This window comes from Sabethes cyaneus, chromosome 2 (genome assembly GCF_943734655.1).
Source record: "Sabethes cyaneus chromosome 2, idSabCyanKW18_F2, whole genome shotgun sequence".
NCBI classification, from domain to species: domain Eukaryota; kingdom Metazoa; phylum Arthropoda; class Insecta; order Diptera; family Culicidae; genus Sabethes; species Sabethes cyaneus.
Window position 1 is genome coordinate 112,349,140 of NC_071354.1, and position 18,275 is coordinate 112,367,414.

Below are 18,275 nucleotides of genomic sequence, written 5' to 3' on the forward strand. Positions count from 1 at the left end.
AACCGACTCCATGTTCTGCTTTCTTACCGCCACTGTAGTAGATGTGGTACTTGAAAGAAGTGCCTGCAATACTGCACGGAATTCCCTTTCTCCGGAATTTGACCACCGAACTTCCTGAATAGCAGCGATCTCCACTCCGAGTTTATGCAGCTCTCGAGCAAGCAAGCCAGCCCGTGCCGGTTCATGGAGAGTTCGGACATTCCAGGTACCAAGTTTCCAATCGTTATCCCTTAATCGTTTCCTTGTCCCTTGCCGTGTCCTATGCCGATTATTCCGTCCTGAATTTCTTTGTTCGTTGTTCGTGATAATTGAGTTTTCGGTATACTACCTCACCGGGGTCGCGATACCTACATCCCGCTGATGGGTCTGCCATCTTAAGTATAGCTTGCGGGATACAGCATTTCATATTCAGCCGCCCGTTACGAGACAGACGCTGTGTGAGCCGCCCCTCACCTGGAGAACAGGCGCTCTAGTTCGCACCTCCTAGGTTAGCTGCTTCAGTAAGTACATGAAGCATTTCCGGGTAAGGCCATCGACCGTCATCATTTGACTTAGAGCTGCGTGGAGGTGCCAGGTGGGAGCTTGAGAGAGCCAGAGCTATGTTTGACGCTCCTTCCAGGTAACTCTCTCCATTTCATACCCTTCGATATTAATATTAATATTAATATTAATATTAGCTCATTGTTCTAGAATACCTTACCTAAAGTTTCTCTAACTACATTGCCGAAAACCAGCATGATTTTGTATCCAAACGGTCAACTTGCACCAACCTGATTTCCTATACATCTTTCATCGCTCTTTCAATGCGAAACCATCTTCAGGTCGACGCAATATATACCGATTTATCAGCGGCCTTTGACGAAATAAATCATCAAATCGCTATCTCGAAACTTCAGAGGCTTGGATTATGCGGCAATATCCTGGAATGGTTTGAATCATATCTTACCGGTCGAACTATGTCGATCAAAATTGGAAATACTATCTCTTTGCCCTTTTCAGTCACATCTGGCGTACCTCAAGGCAGCCATTTAGGCCCATATATTTTTCTGGTGTACCTCAATGATATCCATTCTACACTTAAATGCATGAAATTATCGTATGCCGACGATTTCAAACTCTTTTCCGTAATTAAGAATATGTCTGACTGCCAATTTTTGCAATCGCAGCTAAGTAGTTTTGCTGACTGGTGTAATACCAATAGGATGCTATTAAATGCTTTCAAATGCACCTGCATCTCCTTAACACGCAAGAAATCAATTGTAACATTTGATTATAAAATATCTAACATTGTTCTAAAGCGGGAAACAGTTGTAAAAGACTTAGGAGTTTTGCTGGACTCCAAACTGACATTCAAGGATCACATAGCCGTCATCTGTTCTAAAGCCTCGTGAAATCTTGACTTCTTATTCAGGGCCACAAAGCAGTTTACTAGCATTCCATGTTTGAAAACTCTGTACTGTTCCTTAGTGCGCTATGTATGAGAATATGCCTCGAATGTGCGGGCACCGTACTATCAGAACAGTATTCAACGGATTGAGGCAATCCAACGCAAATTTGTGCGTTTCGCTTTACGGTTCCTACCTTGGAATGATCCATTAAACCTCCCAAATTACCAAAATCGATGCAATCTGATCGGGCTTGATACGTTGGCACTTCGGCGCGATGTTATCAAAGCTACCTTTATCTCCGACATCTCAACGTCGTTTGTTGATTATTCCGATATTCTAGAACTCCTAAACATAAACATTCACCGTAGAAATCTTCGATCCCATGCCTTTTTTACCTTCCCATCTCAGGTACTAATTATGGCAGTAATGAGTCTCTCAGTAGCATGTGCCGCGTTTTTAATAAATGTTATAATGTTTTTGATTTTAATGTCTCTCGAACCGTTCTAAAAACTCGTTTTCGTTGGGCTCTAAAACAAATGCAGTTTGTCCTTTAGAATATCAATAGTAACGTGTTAGTCATAAGCTCCTAGTTTTTGTATACATCTAGTTCTTGTAAGTTATTTGTTAAGAAAACTATGTGCTCCTTGTTTTAAGTTAAAAACCTGATTTAATTCACCTAGTGGTGAAAGGAACCTTTGTTATACGGTCTTACTTGCTATTTGAGATAGAAATCGACACGTTTGATTTACATGAAATTTTTGGAAATTGAATAAGTTTACAAAATTTGAACCAAATAGAAGCACTTATAAATTTTGATAGTTCCTTTTCTCATGAAATTGCTGTGTAAGTTGTTACTAATGAGGGTAAGTGCAAGTAAAAGTAAGTTGTAAGGTGAAATATTCTTCTTTAACATATACATTGCGTAATAAAGGTCTAGTTTACAGGTTTTTGAACTATGCATAATTTCCTGTATTACCATTCTATTTGATTCACAACAATAAAGTTTTCTCGAATAAATTTCATCAATTTTTATTAACCTGCGGTTACTCACGTTGTTGTATTTTGTACACCATATGTAGGTTTTTGAATGCCATATTGTTATATAGTTACAAATCGTATATTACGTATATACTAACGTATATTCTTCAATAAATTTGTTATGAGCAAAATGTCAGAATTATTCAATGCATTATTACTTTAAATTGTTAGGAAAATAGATTAGCATAAACCGACATCACAGAAACGAAGCAAGTAGCATGTGAGGTGTACCGCAATTGGCCCCAACTGGAATTTTCTTTCGTTTCTTCATATGGAAAAATGGTGTCTGTGTGCAGCAAAACTACCAGCAAATGTAAAATGTTTAAAATGTATCCGTCTGTTGGTAGTCGAGAAATTCGGGGTCAAAATCAGGGTATTTTTTATAATCAAAGTTCTACAGTTCGTAAACAAGGAAACATAGAGGTATACTATGTTCAGCAAAGTTGTGTATTTTTATTATTTATACAACTTTGTAATACATGAAAAAGTCTTACAACAATTACAAAAAGAGCTAAAATAGAAAAACTGATTTTTCAAATTCATATACAATAAATAAGATCTCTTCGTTGAAGAGATAGAAGGTTACTGTCTTCAGCAAAATTTCTTGTAATAATATGCTCTAAAACTTTGCAGAACACATCAATGTGTTATATTGAAACTGAAGGAAAATAATTTTTTTAATTCACTTTTAGGGGGATTAATCAAAATTCAAATTCTACCAGACGATAGAGCTTTCAATTGCAAGAAACTCTTCCAAAGGTTCGATAAACTTAAAACCAAGTTTTCCTAGTCAAAACTCTAGTGCGCACGTTTTCTTTGGTTTTGGGCTATTGTGCGCGCGAGTAACTGTGTTATAAAAGTTGGCGCGAGTGTTCGAGGGTTAATATCTTTTGACCGGTAAAACCAATTCTTATGAAATTTTGCATATATATTCGTAGTGTGAAAACCTCTCGTTTGATATTAAAATAATTGAAATTAGGTTATTTTTCTTGGTTAAAATCACTATAAATTATTGTTAATTTTGGTGTGGTGTATTGAATTACTCATAACTTTCAAATTAAACATCCAATCAAAAAACCATTCAATAGTGATCTATCCGGCTATATTACCTGCCAAATGAAACTAATAGCACGTAAATCGGTTTGGCCATCTCTGAGAAACAGGCGATCATTTGAACCTTGTCAAAACTGGTTTTTTAAGCATAACTTTTAAAACACTTGTTTGTTTTCAATAAAAATTGGTGTGAAGTTTAGCAATAGTAAGAGCTTTTATTTGGTATTAAGATCGATGAAATCGGTTATGTGGTTCCGGAGAAAATCGTGTCACGTAATTTTCACATTTTTGCTTATAACTTTCAAACTAAAAGTCAGACCACGAAACCATTTAATAATGATATACTAGGTAAAAATACCTTTCAAATAAAAGTTATAGCAGACGAATCGGTTCAGCCATCTCCGAAAAATAGGCGATTGAAAATTGAAGCGCACACACATACACACATACACACACACACACAGACATTGCTCATTCGTCGAACCTGATCGATTGGTATATGTGACACGGCCCTCCGGGCCTCAGATCGACTTCGTGTTTTTCGACCAATTCCTAAACCTTTGTTATATTGTATAACAAAGGTAAAATGTATCATTTGGTGTAAATCTGTTGGTACTAAAAGATAGGAGGTTTTGTGCCTACTGGAGAGGACGATATCGTTGGCGAAGCCTGTGATCTCGATTCCAGCGGGCAACTCGAGCCTCAACACCCCCTCGTACATGACATTCCTTAGCGTAGGTGTTCACTCAGTGTGTACACTCGTAACCAAGCAGTGCGTGCAGCGTTGTTTCACATGCATGGGTTTTGGCTTAGATTATTAAAGGAAGTAGATACGCCACAATTCGTACAAAGACTGTGATAGTCCAGTTCTCCCTACCGTCAGTAGATAGTGCTGATGGCATACTTTTCTCAGATGTATGAGGAAATCAAAGACTGGCGAATGTAGTTCCCTTAATAATCTAAGGTTTCGGCCATCGGGCGGGTAAGTGCAAAACCCCCGATCGGCCTAAGCTATGTAGGCGATGCGGCAGGGAAGGTCATTACGCAGCTGGGTGCACCAAACCGCACAGATGTCTGCTCTGCACAGCAGAGTCGGGTAATAAGCACGCAATAGGCGGACCATTGTGTCCGGCCTACAGACGAGCTTTAACCCTAATGTGAGCGACTGGGTACCCGTGTACCCATTTTGATATTCAAATATATATTAAAGTCATGTAGAAAATGTGCATCACTACGAAACTTTCTGACATCTTCTGACAACAACTAAGCGTAAATTTTGAGAGATTTGGTTAACAGATAGAATAACCATGGGTCAAATACAATTTATACCCCGTAGAAGGGCGACGGGGTACCCGTGTACCCATACTTTTTGCATAGCTTAAACGACACAATAGAATTAAACAATTCTTTGATTTTAAGTAAAAGAATTAAACAATGTTTAGCAAAGTTGTAGGTTTGGACAAGAACTAAAAAATAGTGCGCATGAACTTTCGGATATAGTCTCCGTTGTGCCGGAAACAAGTTCCGAATGTCCCAGGGAACTGACCAATGTCCGTTTCCAACAAAAAGTAGTCATGTTACATATCAGAGTTTTCAGAATTTAATGAGCATGTTAATAGACTATAAATCAATTCAATGAAGTGATAATTTATTTTCAGGTATAATAAGTTCAAGTTGTCACGTGGGTATGAAATGGGGAAGGCAAATGAGCGTCCAATATAGCTCTAGCCATCCCAAGCCCCTACCTAGCGCCTCCACGTGGCCATACCTGGTAATGCTCTATTGAGTAGCCAAGCTAGGAGGTGCGTTGCTGGGTGGTTCCCGGCTGCCTGGTCTCAAAACCGCGGTTTTGGGCAGATGGCGGAGCCACACGGCCTAGCTAATAGGTAAGCCTAATAAGTTATTTTAATTATTTTTTTCGTTTTAGCTTATGAAGCATCTCCTGCTATATAGTAAAAACTGGCCAAAACGAGTTTTAATACTGCACATGGATACCAGAATGAAAAATTAAATTAACTTTTAAAAATTAAAATTAAATAAGAAGCATTTATGGAACCCAAAGGACGTTACTCTATTCCATACGAAGGACTGCTGGTGAGATTGTTCTATTTTTATCATTTATACCACATTTCATCTTAATATCATATCATATATTAACAGTATTATTATTGATATCATAAATGTGGAAGGCTGGACGACGGAGTGGATTGCCAACCTGAATCCTTAAGGTCTGAAGCAAATATGGCACTTCTCAATTCAAAACAAACAAATCATCACGTGGGTTAAAGTTGGTATAGCGAAATTGATTATTACATGGAAGGATCCTAATGCTGGAAGGCGACTCTTATAACCCCGGAATGCGCACAAGTGCCTCTGCTTGTGGGTCCGCCCAATCCCTTTTGGCCCTTCTGTAACAGCATTAGTGTGAAATTCATTTGATAATCAAATTTGGATCTACTGTAATTCTACCCACATACATTGGCAAGTCCTTGAAATGATGGTGGCTTTCCCCTACTACTAATAAGTTCAAGTTGTCACGTAGTTTTCGATTAATATTAATATTACTATTATATACTGTTACTATTATAATTTTATTAATATTAATATAATTGATATTATTATCTTTCGATATTGATTAAATTATGGTTGTATATGAGCACCATTATGCAAATTTGTTGAAAAGGTATTTTTTATATCTTAATTTTCGTAATTACTGGCTTTACAAGAAAATTTTCGAATATCCAGGTTAGTGTCTTATATAGCTGGTGCTTGCATACTTACATTATCCATCTAGCTCCCACCACCTACTAACAACAATTCCTTTCCCGAAATACTTGTGAAGATGCAGAGAATTCCCTGGTCTTTAGTAGCAACAAGTATTGGACTAACATTATTGGAGTAACATAGCGCTAGATCAGTACTTGCTTTCTATTGATTGGAGGGCTTTACTTGAGTGTAACGATGTTGATGAGATGGCATCGAAGTTTTGTGAAACTATTTCGCAATGGATGAATTCTAATGTACCTCTTGTGAAACGACCGGCTTCACCTGCGTGGGGCACTCCGTATCTTAGGCAGTTGAAGAGGGAACGCAACCGAGCACAGCGTGCACATTGTAAACGTAAAACAACGCTGACATAGCGCAACTTTAAACGTTCCAGTGCTCAGTATCGTCGTTTGAATGCGGTTCTGTATAAATCCTATGTACTGCGTGTGCAAACCGGTCTCCGTAAACAACCGAAAAATTTTTGGAATTTTGTTAATTCGAAAAGGAAATGCTCCTCCATTCCTTCCCTCGTGTGCCTTGACGGAATTGATGCTACATCCGTTCCTGAATCTTGTGAGCTGTTCGCAAACTTTTTCTCATCTGTGTTCGCCAATGAAACAGCGTCTGATCAAGATGCACAAATCGCTGCTTCATACGTTCCAGCTGATTTGGTCAACTTGAAACTGTCAACTGAAGCGTTCCTTCTCTGCGGGGCCTGATGGCATCCCAGCTGTATTGTACGCATTCCTTTACGCATTATTTTTAACAAATCTTTCGAACAAGCAAAATTCTCGAATATTTGGAAGAAGTCGTTTATGTTTCCAGTGTATAAAGCAGGCGACCGCCGGAACGTTAGAATCTATCGCGGAATTACTAATTTGTCTGCCGCGTCAAAATTGTTCGAAATAATCGTTAGCAGTATGATGTTGTCTCGTACAAAAAACTACATATCTTCAGCTCAGCATGGCTTCATGCCTGGTCGTTCCGTTTGTACGAATTTAATAGAGTTTACCTCTACCTGTATTTCGCAAATAGAGAATAAGAAGCAATTGGACGCAATCTACACGGACTTGAAGGCAGCTTTTGATCGGATCGACCATTCAATATTATTGCGTAAACTTTCTCGACTCGGTGCGTCCCAACAACTAGTGCAATGGCTCAGATCGTACTTGCGTGGCAGGGTATTGCGCGTGAAGCTTGGCACGTGTGTTTCTGCGCAATTTACTAATACCTCGGGTGTTCCGCAATGTAGTAATATGGGACCACTACTTTTTTCACTGTTTTTCAACGTTGCTATTGGACTTGAATGACTTGCTTGATGACTTGAAATTGTTTCTACCTATTGGAAAAACTGATGATTGTCGCCGCCTGCAAGAATTACTCGATACATTTTTTGATTGGTGTAAACGAAACTGGCTCACACTAAGTGTGGCAAAATGTGAGGTGATAAGTTTTTACCGTATTAAAAGTCCGATTCTATTCAACTATCAGATTTAGGGGTCTGAGTTGCGCAGAGTAGACCACGTTAGCGACCTTGGTGTGTTACTTGATACTGAGCTAACATTCGACCTACACCGTGAATCGATTATTTCGAAGGCAATGCGTCAACTGGGATTCATTTCTAAAATTGGACGAAATTTCAATGATCCGCATTGCCTCAAATCCTTGTATTGTGCTCTGGTTCGGCCACTGCTTGAAACCTGTAGTATTGTATGGTGTCCTCAGCAGTCAACATGGAACCTGCGCATCGAACGAGTACAAAGGAAATCCATTCGGCTTGCCCTGCGACATCTACCATGGCGTCATCCCGAGATTCTCCCACCGTAGTCTGATCGTTGCCGGCTACTTGATCTAGACTCGCTAGATTATCGACGAAAAACGCACCAGGCAGTATTCGTGGCCAAAGTCATCAATGGTGAAATCGATTCCCCCAGTCTTTTAACTCTATTGGACTTTCGTGATTCGCAACGGACTCTACGTTCCACCGGCTTACTGTAAACTCCATTCCACCGTACCGTCTTTGGATGTAATGAATCCGTCACTGCATGTGTTAGAATATTTTCTAAAGTGGAAGAATTGTTTAATTTCGACGAGCCATCGTATAAATTTGTACACAGGTTAAGAAGCACCAATGTTTTATAGAAACCATTCATGTAGACTCTAGTCAGATGAAGTAATAAATAATAAATAAATAAATAAATAAATAAATAAACATTCCTTCCCATCCCTCCAGGACCCGCATTCGGACGTGGCCGGCGTCGGTATTGATCAGCATGCAGGGACCTGATATGGTTGCACAATGAGGAATAGCGTGCTGTCCCTAGTATGCTTTTTCCAGCCATCATTTTGCCATTTTCATCGGTCCTGGTCAATAACGGAGTAGCAGCACACAGGCGGTATCCTATGCGTATGCTTACTTAATTGAGTAAAACATATTGATATGACGAGTATTATATGATATTGTCCAACGTCACCCTCTCGTACAATCATTGGATCTGTATGCCTTATAGATTTTTGAATTTGGTGCGTTAAGGTGCCGCCACACGGATGCTATTTTTAGTATATAGCAGACTATATTTTAGAAAACTGTTACAGTTTATAGAAACACCTAAACTTTGAAGAGATAGCTTTAAGATATCTCGTTTGATACTAAAATCATTGTTCAGCAATGTTCAAGAATTCAGAAAATTCCGTGTAGAGTTTTCTAAGAAAATAGTCCAATACAAACATTTGTTTGATTGTTTTGAAGAATGGCAATTTGCGTCCTTTTCAACGGTATCACGATATTTAAATCTGTTATTATTTATTGGTAATTATTCACACGAAATATTGATACATCATTCATTAGCCACCAGAAGATTAAATATCTACTTTATTTTATCTACTTTATTTATTCTAATTAACTCCTTTTCTTTTCTATCCACAGAGCGACAACATGCACATGAATGTATTTAGCTAATTTACAATCATCTTTTAAAATATTAAGAAAGTTACGCGTAGATTTAAATACTTAAGCTCACAAGTATTATTTATTTGCATGATATATCAAGTGTCACTAACAATGATGAAAACGAACGTTGTTTTAAAGTGCCTGAATAGTTGTTAAATAAAATATTTTTGAAATAATTTTAAATGTATTTACCTAAATATTATATTTATCACAACAGTTTAGTATCATAAATTTCATTCACTTTTTCATTTTTTCGGCATTTGTTATTGTCAAACAAAATATAAACAGTGATTTGCGATTTTGATTTTTTTTGTGTTCAGATTGGCAACAAGAATACAGTGAATACATTTCCATAAACAGATCCTCTCTTTTGAGCCCAAAAGCTGCTTCCGAAATTGGGCTTTCCGAAAAATAGCTAATGACTGCTAATTTCCCGTTAACAGAAATCTACAATAGAGTAATTCCACGCGAAATCATCCTAAAACAGCTGAAATCTGAAATTGATATTAATGTAATGACGAACATCATAGTCTGTTTATAAAGTGCTGTGATTATTTTCAACCAATTACGTGTGAAATTTTGCGTGCACATTAGATATTTCATATCAAAAGTGTACATAAAGTGATTTGAATCATGATAAGTACAAGTGCAGTAGCAATGGCTACTTATTTTGGCTAAATTTTATCGTTTTAATCCCGCCACGGCCGTCACCGTTGCCGTCGGTGCTAATTATTGTTTTTTTATTGTCTGCCGGCGCGCGCTGTGTGTACGATTAGCATCCACTGACAAGGAAACATCACTATCGGTCACAGGCTTAGAGCTTAACCATATACACCATAGTGTAGTCCTGTCGATCCAGAACTTCACTGCACTGCTCGTATAGGTGTAGCCTATGGAACTTTTTTGAGAAAACTCAACTTGAAATTTATAGGGGCATTTGACTCATGGAGGCGCATGGTACATTGTGAATATCAGGATCGTTTAAGTAACAGTTCAAAAAGAAAATGATATGGTTGGGAAAAGGATGATTTGATTACGCAACAAGCATTTCTAAAATCCTTGTTTTGTTCACCTGGAAGTGTTATTAAACTTTTCTCAATCACCGTGGCATTACTCTCCTCAATTATGCATACAAAATTCTCTCCCGTATCCTGTTTCTCAGAACAGACTGATGCCGTTGCAGGAAACCTTTGTTGGCGAATACCTGTGTGGTATTCGAGAGGAACGCTCCAAGACGGACCAAATGATCACCTTGCGACAAATCCTCGATAAATTCCGGGAATTCAACTTGCAGACTCACCATTTGTTTATAGACTTCAAGGCGGCGTACGGTTCAGTTAAACGTAATGAGCTGTGGCAAAATATGCTCGAACATGGTTTTCCAACAAAACTGGTAAGGCTGAAATGTTCTACTGCTAATGGTTCCAATCAAGCATTAGGATAACGGGTGAAACATCGGGCGCGTTTGTGGTTTGAATTAAGATGACGGGTTATCGAATTTGCTTTTCAACATTGTATTGGAAGGTGCTATTCGAAGGGCAGGCGTGTAGAGAATCGGTACCATCTTCACGAAATCTCATATGCTCCTGGCGTTTGCGGGCGACATCGGTAGCATCGGTGTTAACCGTAGAACTGTGGAAACGCGTCTTAAATCATAAATCGCATGAATCATGAAATCTACCAAGTAAACCAAGATGCGGATATTGTGAAGCGACTAAACCACGGCAGGCTAAAATGGGCTGGTGACGTAGCAAGGATGTTGGATGAGAGACCAGCGAAAACAGACCGCGTACCCGTACAGCGCTCATCCGCTGTTGACGTAACTGCTAGAGCAGCAGGTGTTAGGGGTTACTGGGGAGCGGCAGCCCAAGACCGAGAAATGTGAAGACGGAGAAATGTGGATTGTCGCCAAAAAAGTAAAGTAAGTAATGGATGAAGGAGGTGTTATTGGACATAGTTGAAGATGTCAGAGTTTTAAAAATTAATTCGTGGTCCGGTTATAAGCAAATGATGGAGTAGCCGCAAATCGCTCAGAAAAAATTGAAAATCATTTTACTTCCGCCTGACTCAACCTCGGTTCTGTAAACGGCAGATATATATATTATTCGGCCATTTAAGGATCTCATACGAAACGTATCTAATAAAATTCAATGGCATCACAATCTTAAGCGGAACAATGTATTGGCAATTCTAGACATGCTTTGGTACCAAGGCCTAAAAGTTTTTATGGTATCGGAACGTCTTCATTGATAAACATCCATATGAATTTAACCCATTATGACCCAGCGTATGATATATCATACCTCGTCTTCAAAACCTGTTTACTGCTGAATTTCAATAGTTAGCATTGTTAATATATCACTACAAGAGAGATAAGACATCAATCTGATGTGTGTGTGATATAATTTGTCAGTTTTGTGTAAAAAACTTTGTAATTTGTTTGTTTCAAACTGAGCCTATAAAATATTTAACCTGCGATATTTTGGCCTTGAAAGCATTCCAAATGACGATTTTGCGTTTCCCGACACATTCGTGCCATAATATAATAGATTACAGAGTTTCACTTCATTTGGTCCAAATTTAGGTATACCCGGGTCATAATGGGTTAATACACCAGCGCAATTTTGTCTTGATTTTTCAAGATACGCAACATGCAAAAAACAATCTTTCACGAATTTTTCAATTACATTTGTAGTTTCAATTCAGAACACCAAACATGCATACCGGAATTAACGAGGAGAAAAGTTTAATTACCCTTTTAGGTGAATGAAAAAGGGATTTTAGAAAAGTTTGTTGCATAATCTAATTATCCTTTTCAAACAATATCATTTTCCTTTTGATCTGTTACTTAAAAGTTTAGGATATTCACAATGTACCATGCGCCTCCATTAAGCCCAAGGCCCATACAAATTTCAAGTTAAGTTTTCTCAAAAAAGTTCCATAGGCTACACCTATACGAGAAGTGCAGTGAAGTTCTGAATCGACAGGACTACACTATGGTGTATATGGTTAAGCTCTAAGCCTGTGACCGAAAGTGATGTTTCCTTGTGAGTAGTAGGCAAAATGGAATGCGCAAAGTGTAAAGCTAGGACAGGACATGACAAGTGACTTCTTCTTCTTCTTGTTTTTGTTTTGGCGATTCCCATTCAAAATTTACTGCGGCACGCGAAAAGTGTTTCCAAGAATGCAGCTGCAGTTTATGATAGAAGCCACTTGTCCTAGTTGATCACTAATTACACAAAAATAGATCCAATCTGATCGAATAATACTTACATTTCGATTTAGTTTGTTTTATGTTAACAAGCCACGATAAACAAACTCTTAAAAACCTAGTAAAGTGAAAAACTTGATTGTTTCAGGGTTTGCTGTGGTTTCCAGCAACACTTTTGCGCTTCCCTTGTGAATTTTTGTTTCTACAGTTGCACGCATGAAGTCAGCCAATCAGGAAGCTGGCTCTTTTGCGATACAACGTGTCATGTCCTGTCCTAGGTGTAAAGCATATAGCGAATTTGTTTATTCAATCCGGGTTGGAACCGGATGAATTTTTTGTGTTCATTTGCTCCTATCTGACAGATGAAATTCATCCAGTTCCAACCCAGATTGAATAAACAAATTCGCTAATAGTATACAGTTCCAAGTAGCATTGGGCGATACTGCGAAAAGCATCGATATTCGAATATCGATACAATTTTTGTAAAGGTATCGATCCCGTTGAAATATCGGGCGGCAAGTATCGATACCAGTGGTATCGATATCGGTATCGATACACTGACAGGGTGCAACGGAAACCACACTTTTGTTTATTATTTAGCTTAATTTTTTAGAAAATTATATGCGTGTGCTTTTACTACTGTTGATTCTCTTTCGTTCTCATACGAAATCTCGTTAGGAACGAAATAATAGCTGATGTCGGACTGGTCAGGCCTGCGGTTTTAAACTCTTTTGACCGGAAACTGCAACGAATTGCTCAGGATTGCTACAAAATTTATTAGAAAATCTAGTGGAATGATGGAAATGAAAAATAAATTTAAAAAATCGGGCAAAAAGTACAAATCCGTTTTCTTAAGTTGGTAAACCGACTTTTTGCCAGATTGATCGGTCACCGGCTTTGCAAGTGAAAAACCGGCCGGGCCGACCAGAAATCGACCACTCAGCCAAGCGCTAGCAAATGCTTTTATATTTTGCGTACGGTTTATGCTCCTTGATCGAAATGACTTACGAAGGGAAAAGTAGACCTGACTTAGCTAGAATGCGTCGTTGAATCTGCTTACTCATATGATTGACGGCGGTTGACAGAGATCCCTAATTTATGAATTCATCAACCCCTTCCAGTTCATCTCCGTCAAAAGTCATTTCATGCACTCAGGGTTTCTTCACTTAACAACGCAGTTGCGGCTTCATTGACGGTCTAGCGTATCCAACCACATCCATCTTCGAGTGCCAAGATAGCTACATCCATTGAGGAAAGCAGAGCTTCACTCAGCAACTTGCGAGTTGTCTAATTGATCGCATTTGAAATTAATTTTAAAATCGGAGCTGGAATTGCACTTGAAATTTTACTTAAGCCTAGTATCCAGCTGAAAAGAAAACAGCTCAAGAAAAAATCCTGGTATTTACCGAAGAAATTTTTACAACTGCAAGGCAAGCAATTATCTATCATTTTTTCTTGTGATAATAATTGCGCCGGATATTATTCCGTACGGAAAAGTGACGTTTCAATTCACTAGCATGTAAATCTGCGCCATCTGAAAGTAAAACAATATTTCTTGTGAGGTGCATACTGGTAAAGAAATCGCAAACGGAAAATCTTTTCTTCAGCATTTCTTGGCCTATCTTTTTGCCCATTTCTTTTCAGGTCGATATTAGGCTTTAAAATTGAACCTGAAATTTAACATGATATTGAACTTGAAATGGGAACTGAAATTTAACTTAGAATTGAGCATGGCATTATGCTTAAAATTGAACTTCAAATTGATATTGATGATCAAATGATATTGGACTTCAGTTTGAATCAATTTCAACTTGAATCTTTACTTTAAATTGAGCTGGAAGTAAGACTTTAAATTTAACTTAAAATTAAACTTGAAGTGGAACTTGAATTTGGACTTCAAATCACACTTAAAATTGGACGCGAAGTTAAACTCAAGTTAGAATATGTAAATTGGACTTCAAATTACACATGAAACAGGACTTATAATGAGACATGAAATTGAACTTGAAATAGGACATAATAAAGAACTTAAAATTTTACTAGTAACTAATAGTGAATTGGATGAAAAATTTGACTAGAAATTATACTTACAACTTTGCCAGAAATTGGAGTTAAATCGGACTTATAATTGGACTTGAAATAGGATTTGAAATTGAATTTGATTTTTTTACATCACCCAAGAAATCCGACTTTAAATTAGATTTCAAATTGAAATTGAAGTTTTACTTAAAATTTGATTTAAGACTGGAACTAGGAATGCATCTATTTTTGCAGAGTTTATTTATCGAAAAAAAAAAAATTAGCTGCCGCATTAATTAGGTACACCTCTTATTTTAATTTCTACGAGTTCGAGGTGGTCGGATAACATCTGCAGCAGAGAAATACGCAGAGGTATTCTTGCCAGAAGTCGTGCTTACTACGGATTCTACAAGACCCTAAAATCTGGCAAGCTTCATCTCTGTACCAAATGTACCATGTACAAAGCGCAAATAAGACCGATAGTCTACGGGCACAAAACGTGGACAATGCTCGACGGAGACTGGTCACTTTTGGACGTCGTGTGCTTAGGATTATCTTTGGTGGTGTATGTGAGTACGGTCTATGGAGGAAAAACATGAACCACGAGCTGGCGCAGCTTTTCGGCCAACCCAGTATTCAGAAAGTTGCTGAGGCTGGAAGAGTACAATGGCCGGGACATGTTGTGTGAATGCCGGAAAACAATCCCATAAAAATGATGTTTGCCTCGAATTCGGTTGGTACCAGGCGCAGAGGTACGCAGCGTGCTTGACGGTTAGACCATATGGAGCAAGTCCTGGAAAGTGTGGGACATTCGAGAAATTGGAGGCGGACAGCCATGGATCGAGTTTGTTGGCGGAACATTGTTATGCAGGTGAAATCCTAATGGACATCGCATTAGAATAAGTAAAGTATTTTAGTTTCTCTAGCATTTACTATAAAGGTATCGATACAAATATCGTCGTTTTAGCATCGATACTGGCCGGTATCGGGACGCTCAGTATCGATCCAAAATATCGATGTATCGGCTCAAAAGTATCGATTTTTTCGATACAGATACAGTATCGCCCAATGCTAGTTCCAAGCGAAGTGAAAATTGAAGCAAGTGAAAAAGTGTGTCTTTTCGCTCGCGGAAAATAATGACTGTGGATCTCTTCATAATTTCGTTAGCTTTCAGTTTACAGTTCGTGCGAAGTGAATATTCGGAGAATAAGGTTTTGCAAGGTGACGTCAGGAATGAACCGGAATGAACTCAATTCACCCATTTGACATCAACTCGTGGTTTGTTTACTATTTGTTAGGCGAACGCGATATGCATAAATTGGAGTTAAACGTTTTAAAAGCGTATTATCCCGCAGTGTCGCCCTCCAAACTACTCGGAATGGCAGTTTTTGTGCTTTTTTGACTTGCCGTTAAGGCCTCAAGCAATATTCAGCTTTAACCAGGGGACTGGCAACCCTATCCCATTCAATAGCAACGCACTAGAGTGACTATATACAGAGTGGCGACAAGTCATCCCAAATGTATGCAATGCAGGTTTTCCAAGGTTTTTCTTTCTCTTTCCTGCATGCGCGTTGGATAGGTCGTCTGCTCGATTAGAATGACACTGACAGATAATTATCATTCCAATTTTGACATTGTCGCCACTCTGTATATAGTCACTCTACAACGCACATATCGCGGGCCGTATTGAATACGGCCCAAAACAAACATTGTACATTGTTGTTTTTTTGTTTTGTTTTGATCGTCTTGGTTCGCTCGACCAATTTTTTAAAAACTGTATTGGCAGTACCGTCAGATCACAAGGATAGAAAGTGACAGGAACGGTATTTGAAAATAATTGCGATATGTTATGTTGTTATGTTGTGATGGATATGCTGGCTTAGAAAACATGGCCGCCTGCCAGCCCCCTGGTTTCAACATGTTAGCCCATGTTCCAAGTCCATGTAAACAAACCACTGATAGACGTCAAAGAAGTGAGGTTATGCTCGCCCTAGAGTGACTATATACAGAGTGGCGACAAGGTCAAAGTTGGAATGATAATTATCTGTCAGTGTCATTCCAATCGAGCAGACGACCTATCCAACACGTATGCAGGAAAGAGAAAGAAAAACCTTAGAAAAACCGCATTGCATACATTTGAGATGACTTGTCGCTACTCTGTATATAGTCACTCTAGCTCGCCCGTGCAAAACCTTAAGGCACGTACATGTTGGCCGAAAATGTTGGTGAATTCATGTTCGTCCAACACGCTCGCTTGTGTGTGAGTGCCACGAACCAAACTGGCAGAAGAAAATGTTCGGCTCGGCGCTCGGTTGGAATGAACCTCCAACATTTTGTTCATTTCCAACCCAACATATGCGTACGTGTATGGGGGGCTTTATACACGGGTTTACAGTTCGAGCGAAGTGTATAAATCAGGGGGCTGATATGACGTCTCATTTTCATTACTCACATGAAAAAGGCGGCAAACGCAAAGCGATTTCACGAAACGAATTTAACTAACCATTTTCACAGTTCCATGTATTTCGCATCAATCGCCTGCCTGGCATTAGCTATGTGATGCTAAAACCTTGGCTAAAATCAAACTAAAACTAACAAAATTTAACAATTTACACATCCGACTCGGTTGTCAGCTTGAGCCCATGTATGAAGCTGTCAGCTTGGGCCCGCTCATTGTTGGCTACAGGTATAGGTTGGTATTGGAAGTGTCATTCCCGTGGTATAAATAAACTTCAAGCCAATGCGACATTTACAAGTAGGGCAATGGTGCTAGAGTAGATGTGTGCAGCATAAAACCAGATCCTTGGCACGAACGTCATTCTCATACATTTTTCTTGAAGCCGTTTGAGCCAGGCTTGCTGGCTCGATTTTGACAGCATCTGTAAGAATTACGCAATCATAGGGTTTTATGCTTCAGAAAATATGTTGCATGTAGGATGTAGATAATGAACGATGTTCGTTTTTTTGTGTTATTGGCAACATAAGATAGGAAAAATTCTGACTTTTGATAGTCTTATTTTTTACGATAAACAAAAAAGGGAAACAACACGCTGCTTTCGTCATACTGCGCAGCATTAAATACATGCGTTGTCTCGTTTAAATTTTGTTTCAAAATTTGTTGTCTACCTCTATTACCACCGCTATCGGAGGCGGCTTCAGCTGACAACTGTCGTGACAGGGATCTGCATAAAACATTATCAAGGGGCCATCCATACAGTACGTCACGCTTATAGGGGGGAGGGGGGGTTGACCTAAACGTGACGATTTGTGACCTAGGGGGGAGGGGGGGTATAAAGTTATGTGACGTCACAAGAAAAAAATTCAAATTTATAAAAAGGCTACTTCATTTTGAGATAAAACTATTGAAGGCTTCTATAAAATTAACGTACTGATGGATTTTTTTAACATATTTTGGTAAACAGGACTTATTTATTTTTGTACTATGAACTCTCTATTGAAGCTTAACAGAATATGCTGTCCACCACTGAAGAACTCTTTGTGTACCATCCTGCCTAGAAGATTTTTGCAACCGCAAATTGTAGTCGCATAAACTCCTGAGGGGCTACGGGGTGCTACCAGAGACCAATGGCAATGTTTCCTCTTGATATTCTTGCTGAACTCAATCGATGAACCTAAACTCATACCGAAGTTCCACGGCTGGCTTTAAGGTTCTTCTGTACAACCTATACTGCCCCTCTCTCAAAAGCTTCCGGAAGGATAGAGTTTGTGCCACTTGCGGATTAAATTTCGCATCTAAAGTAATGTTGAATGATTGCAAAAAAATACACAAAATGACAAAATCCATCAGAAAAGTTCTTCCAAGGCGTGTTGCAGCAAGACGTCAGCAGGA

The 18,275-nt window shown here is 38.8% G+C and overlaps 1 protein-coding gene across 4 annotated transcripts in view; it reads left to right on the top strand.

Moving 5' to 3' along the window:
• LOC128738371 (1-phosphatidylinositol 4,5-bisphosphate phosphodiesterase gamma-1) overlaps nucleotides 1-9,334 on the top strand; it is a 375,128-nt gene extending 365,794 nt beyond the window's left edge. For 2 of the 4 annotated variants that reach the window (XM_053833430.1, XM_053833432.1), the window contains exons 14-15: nucleotides 8,479-8,652; nucleotides 9,172-9,334. In XM_053833430.1, the coding sequence (XP_053689405.1) occupies nucleotides 8,479-8,532 (54 nt within the window). In that variant the 3' untranslated portion in view covers nucleotides 8,533-8,652; nucleotides 9,172-9,334. The remainder of the gene's footprint in view (nucleotides 1-8,478; nucleotides 8,653-9,171) is intronic. The other 2 variants (XM_053833431.1, XM_053833433.1) reach the window with 2 other exon arrangements.
• The last annotated feature ends 8,941 nt before the right edge of the window (nucleotides 9,335-18,275 follow it).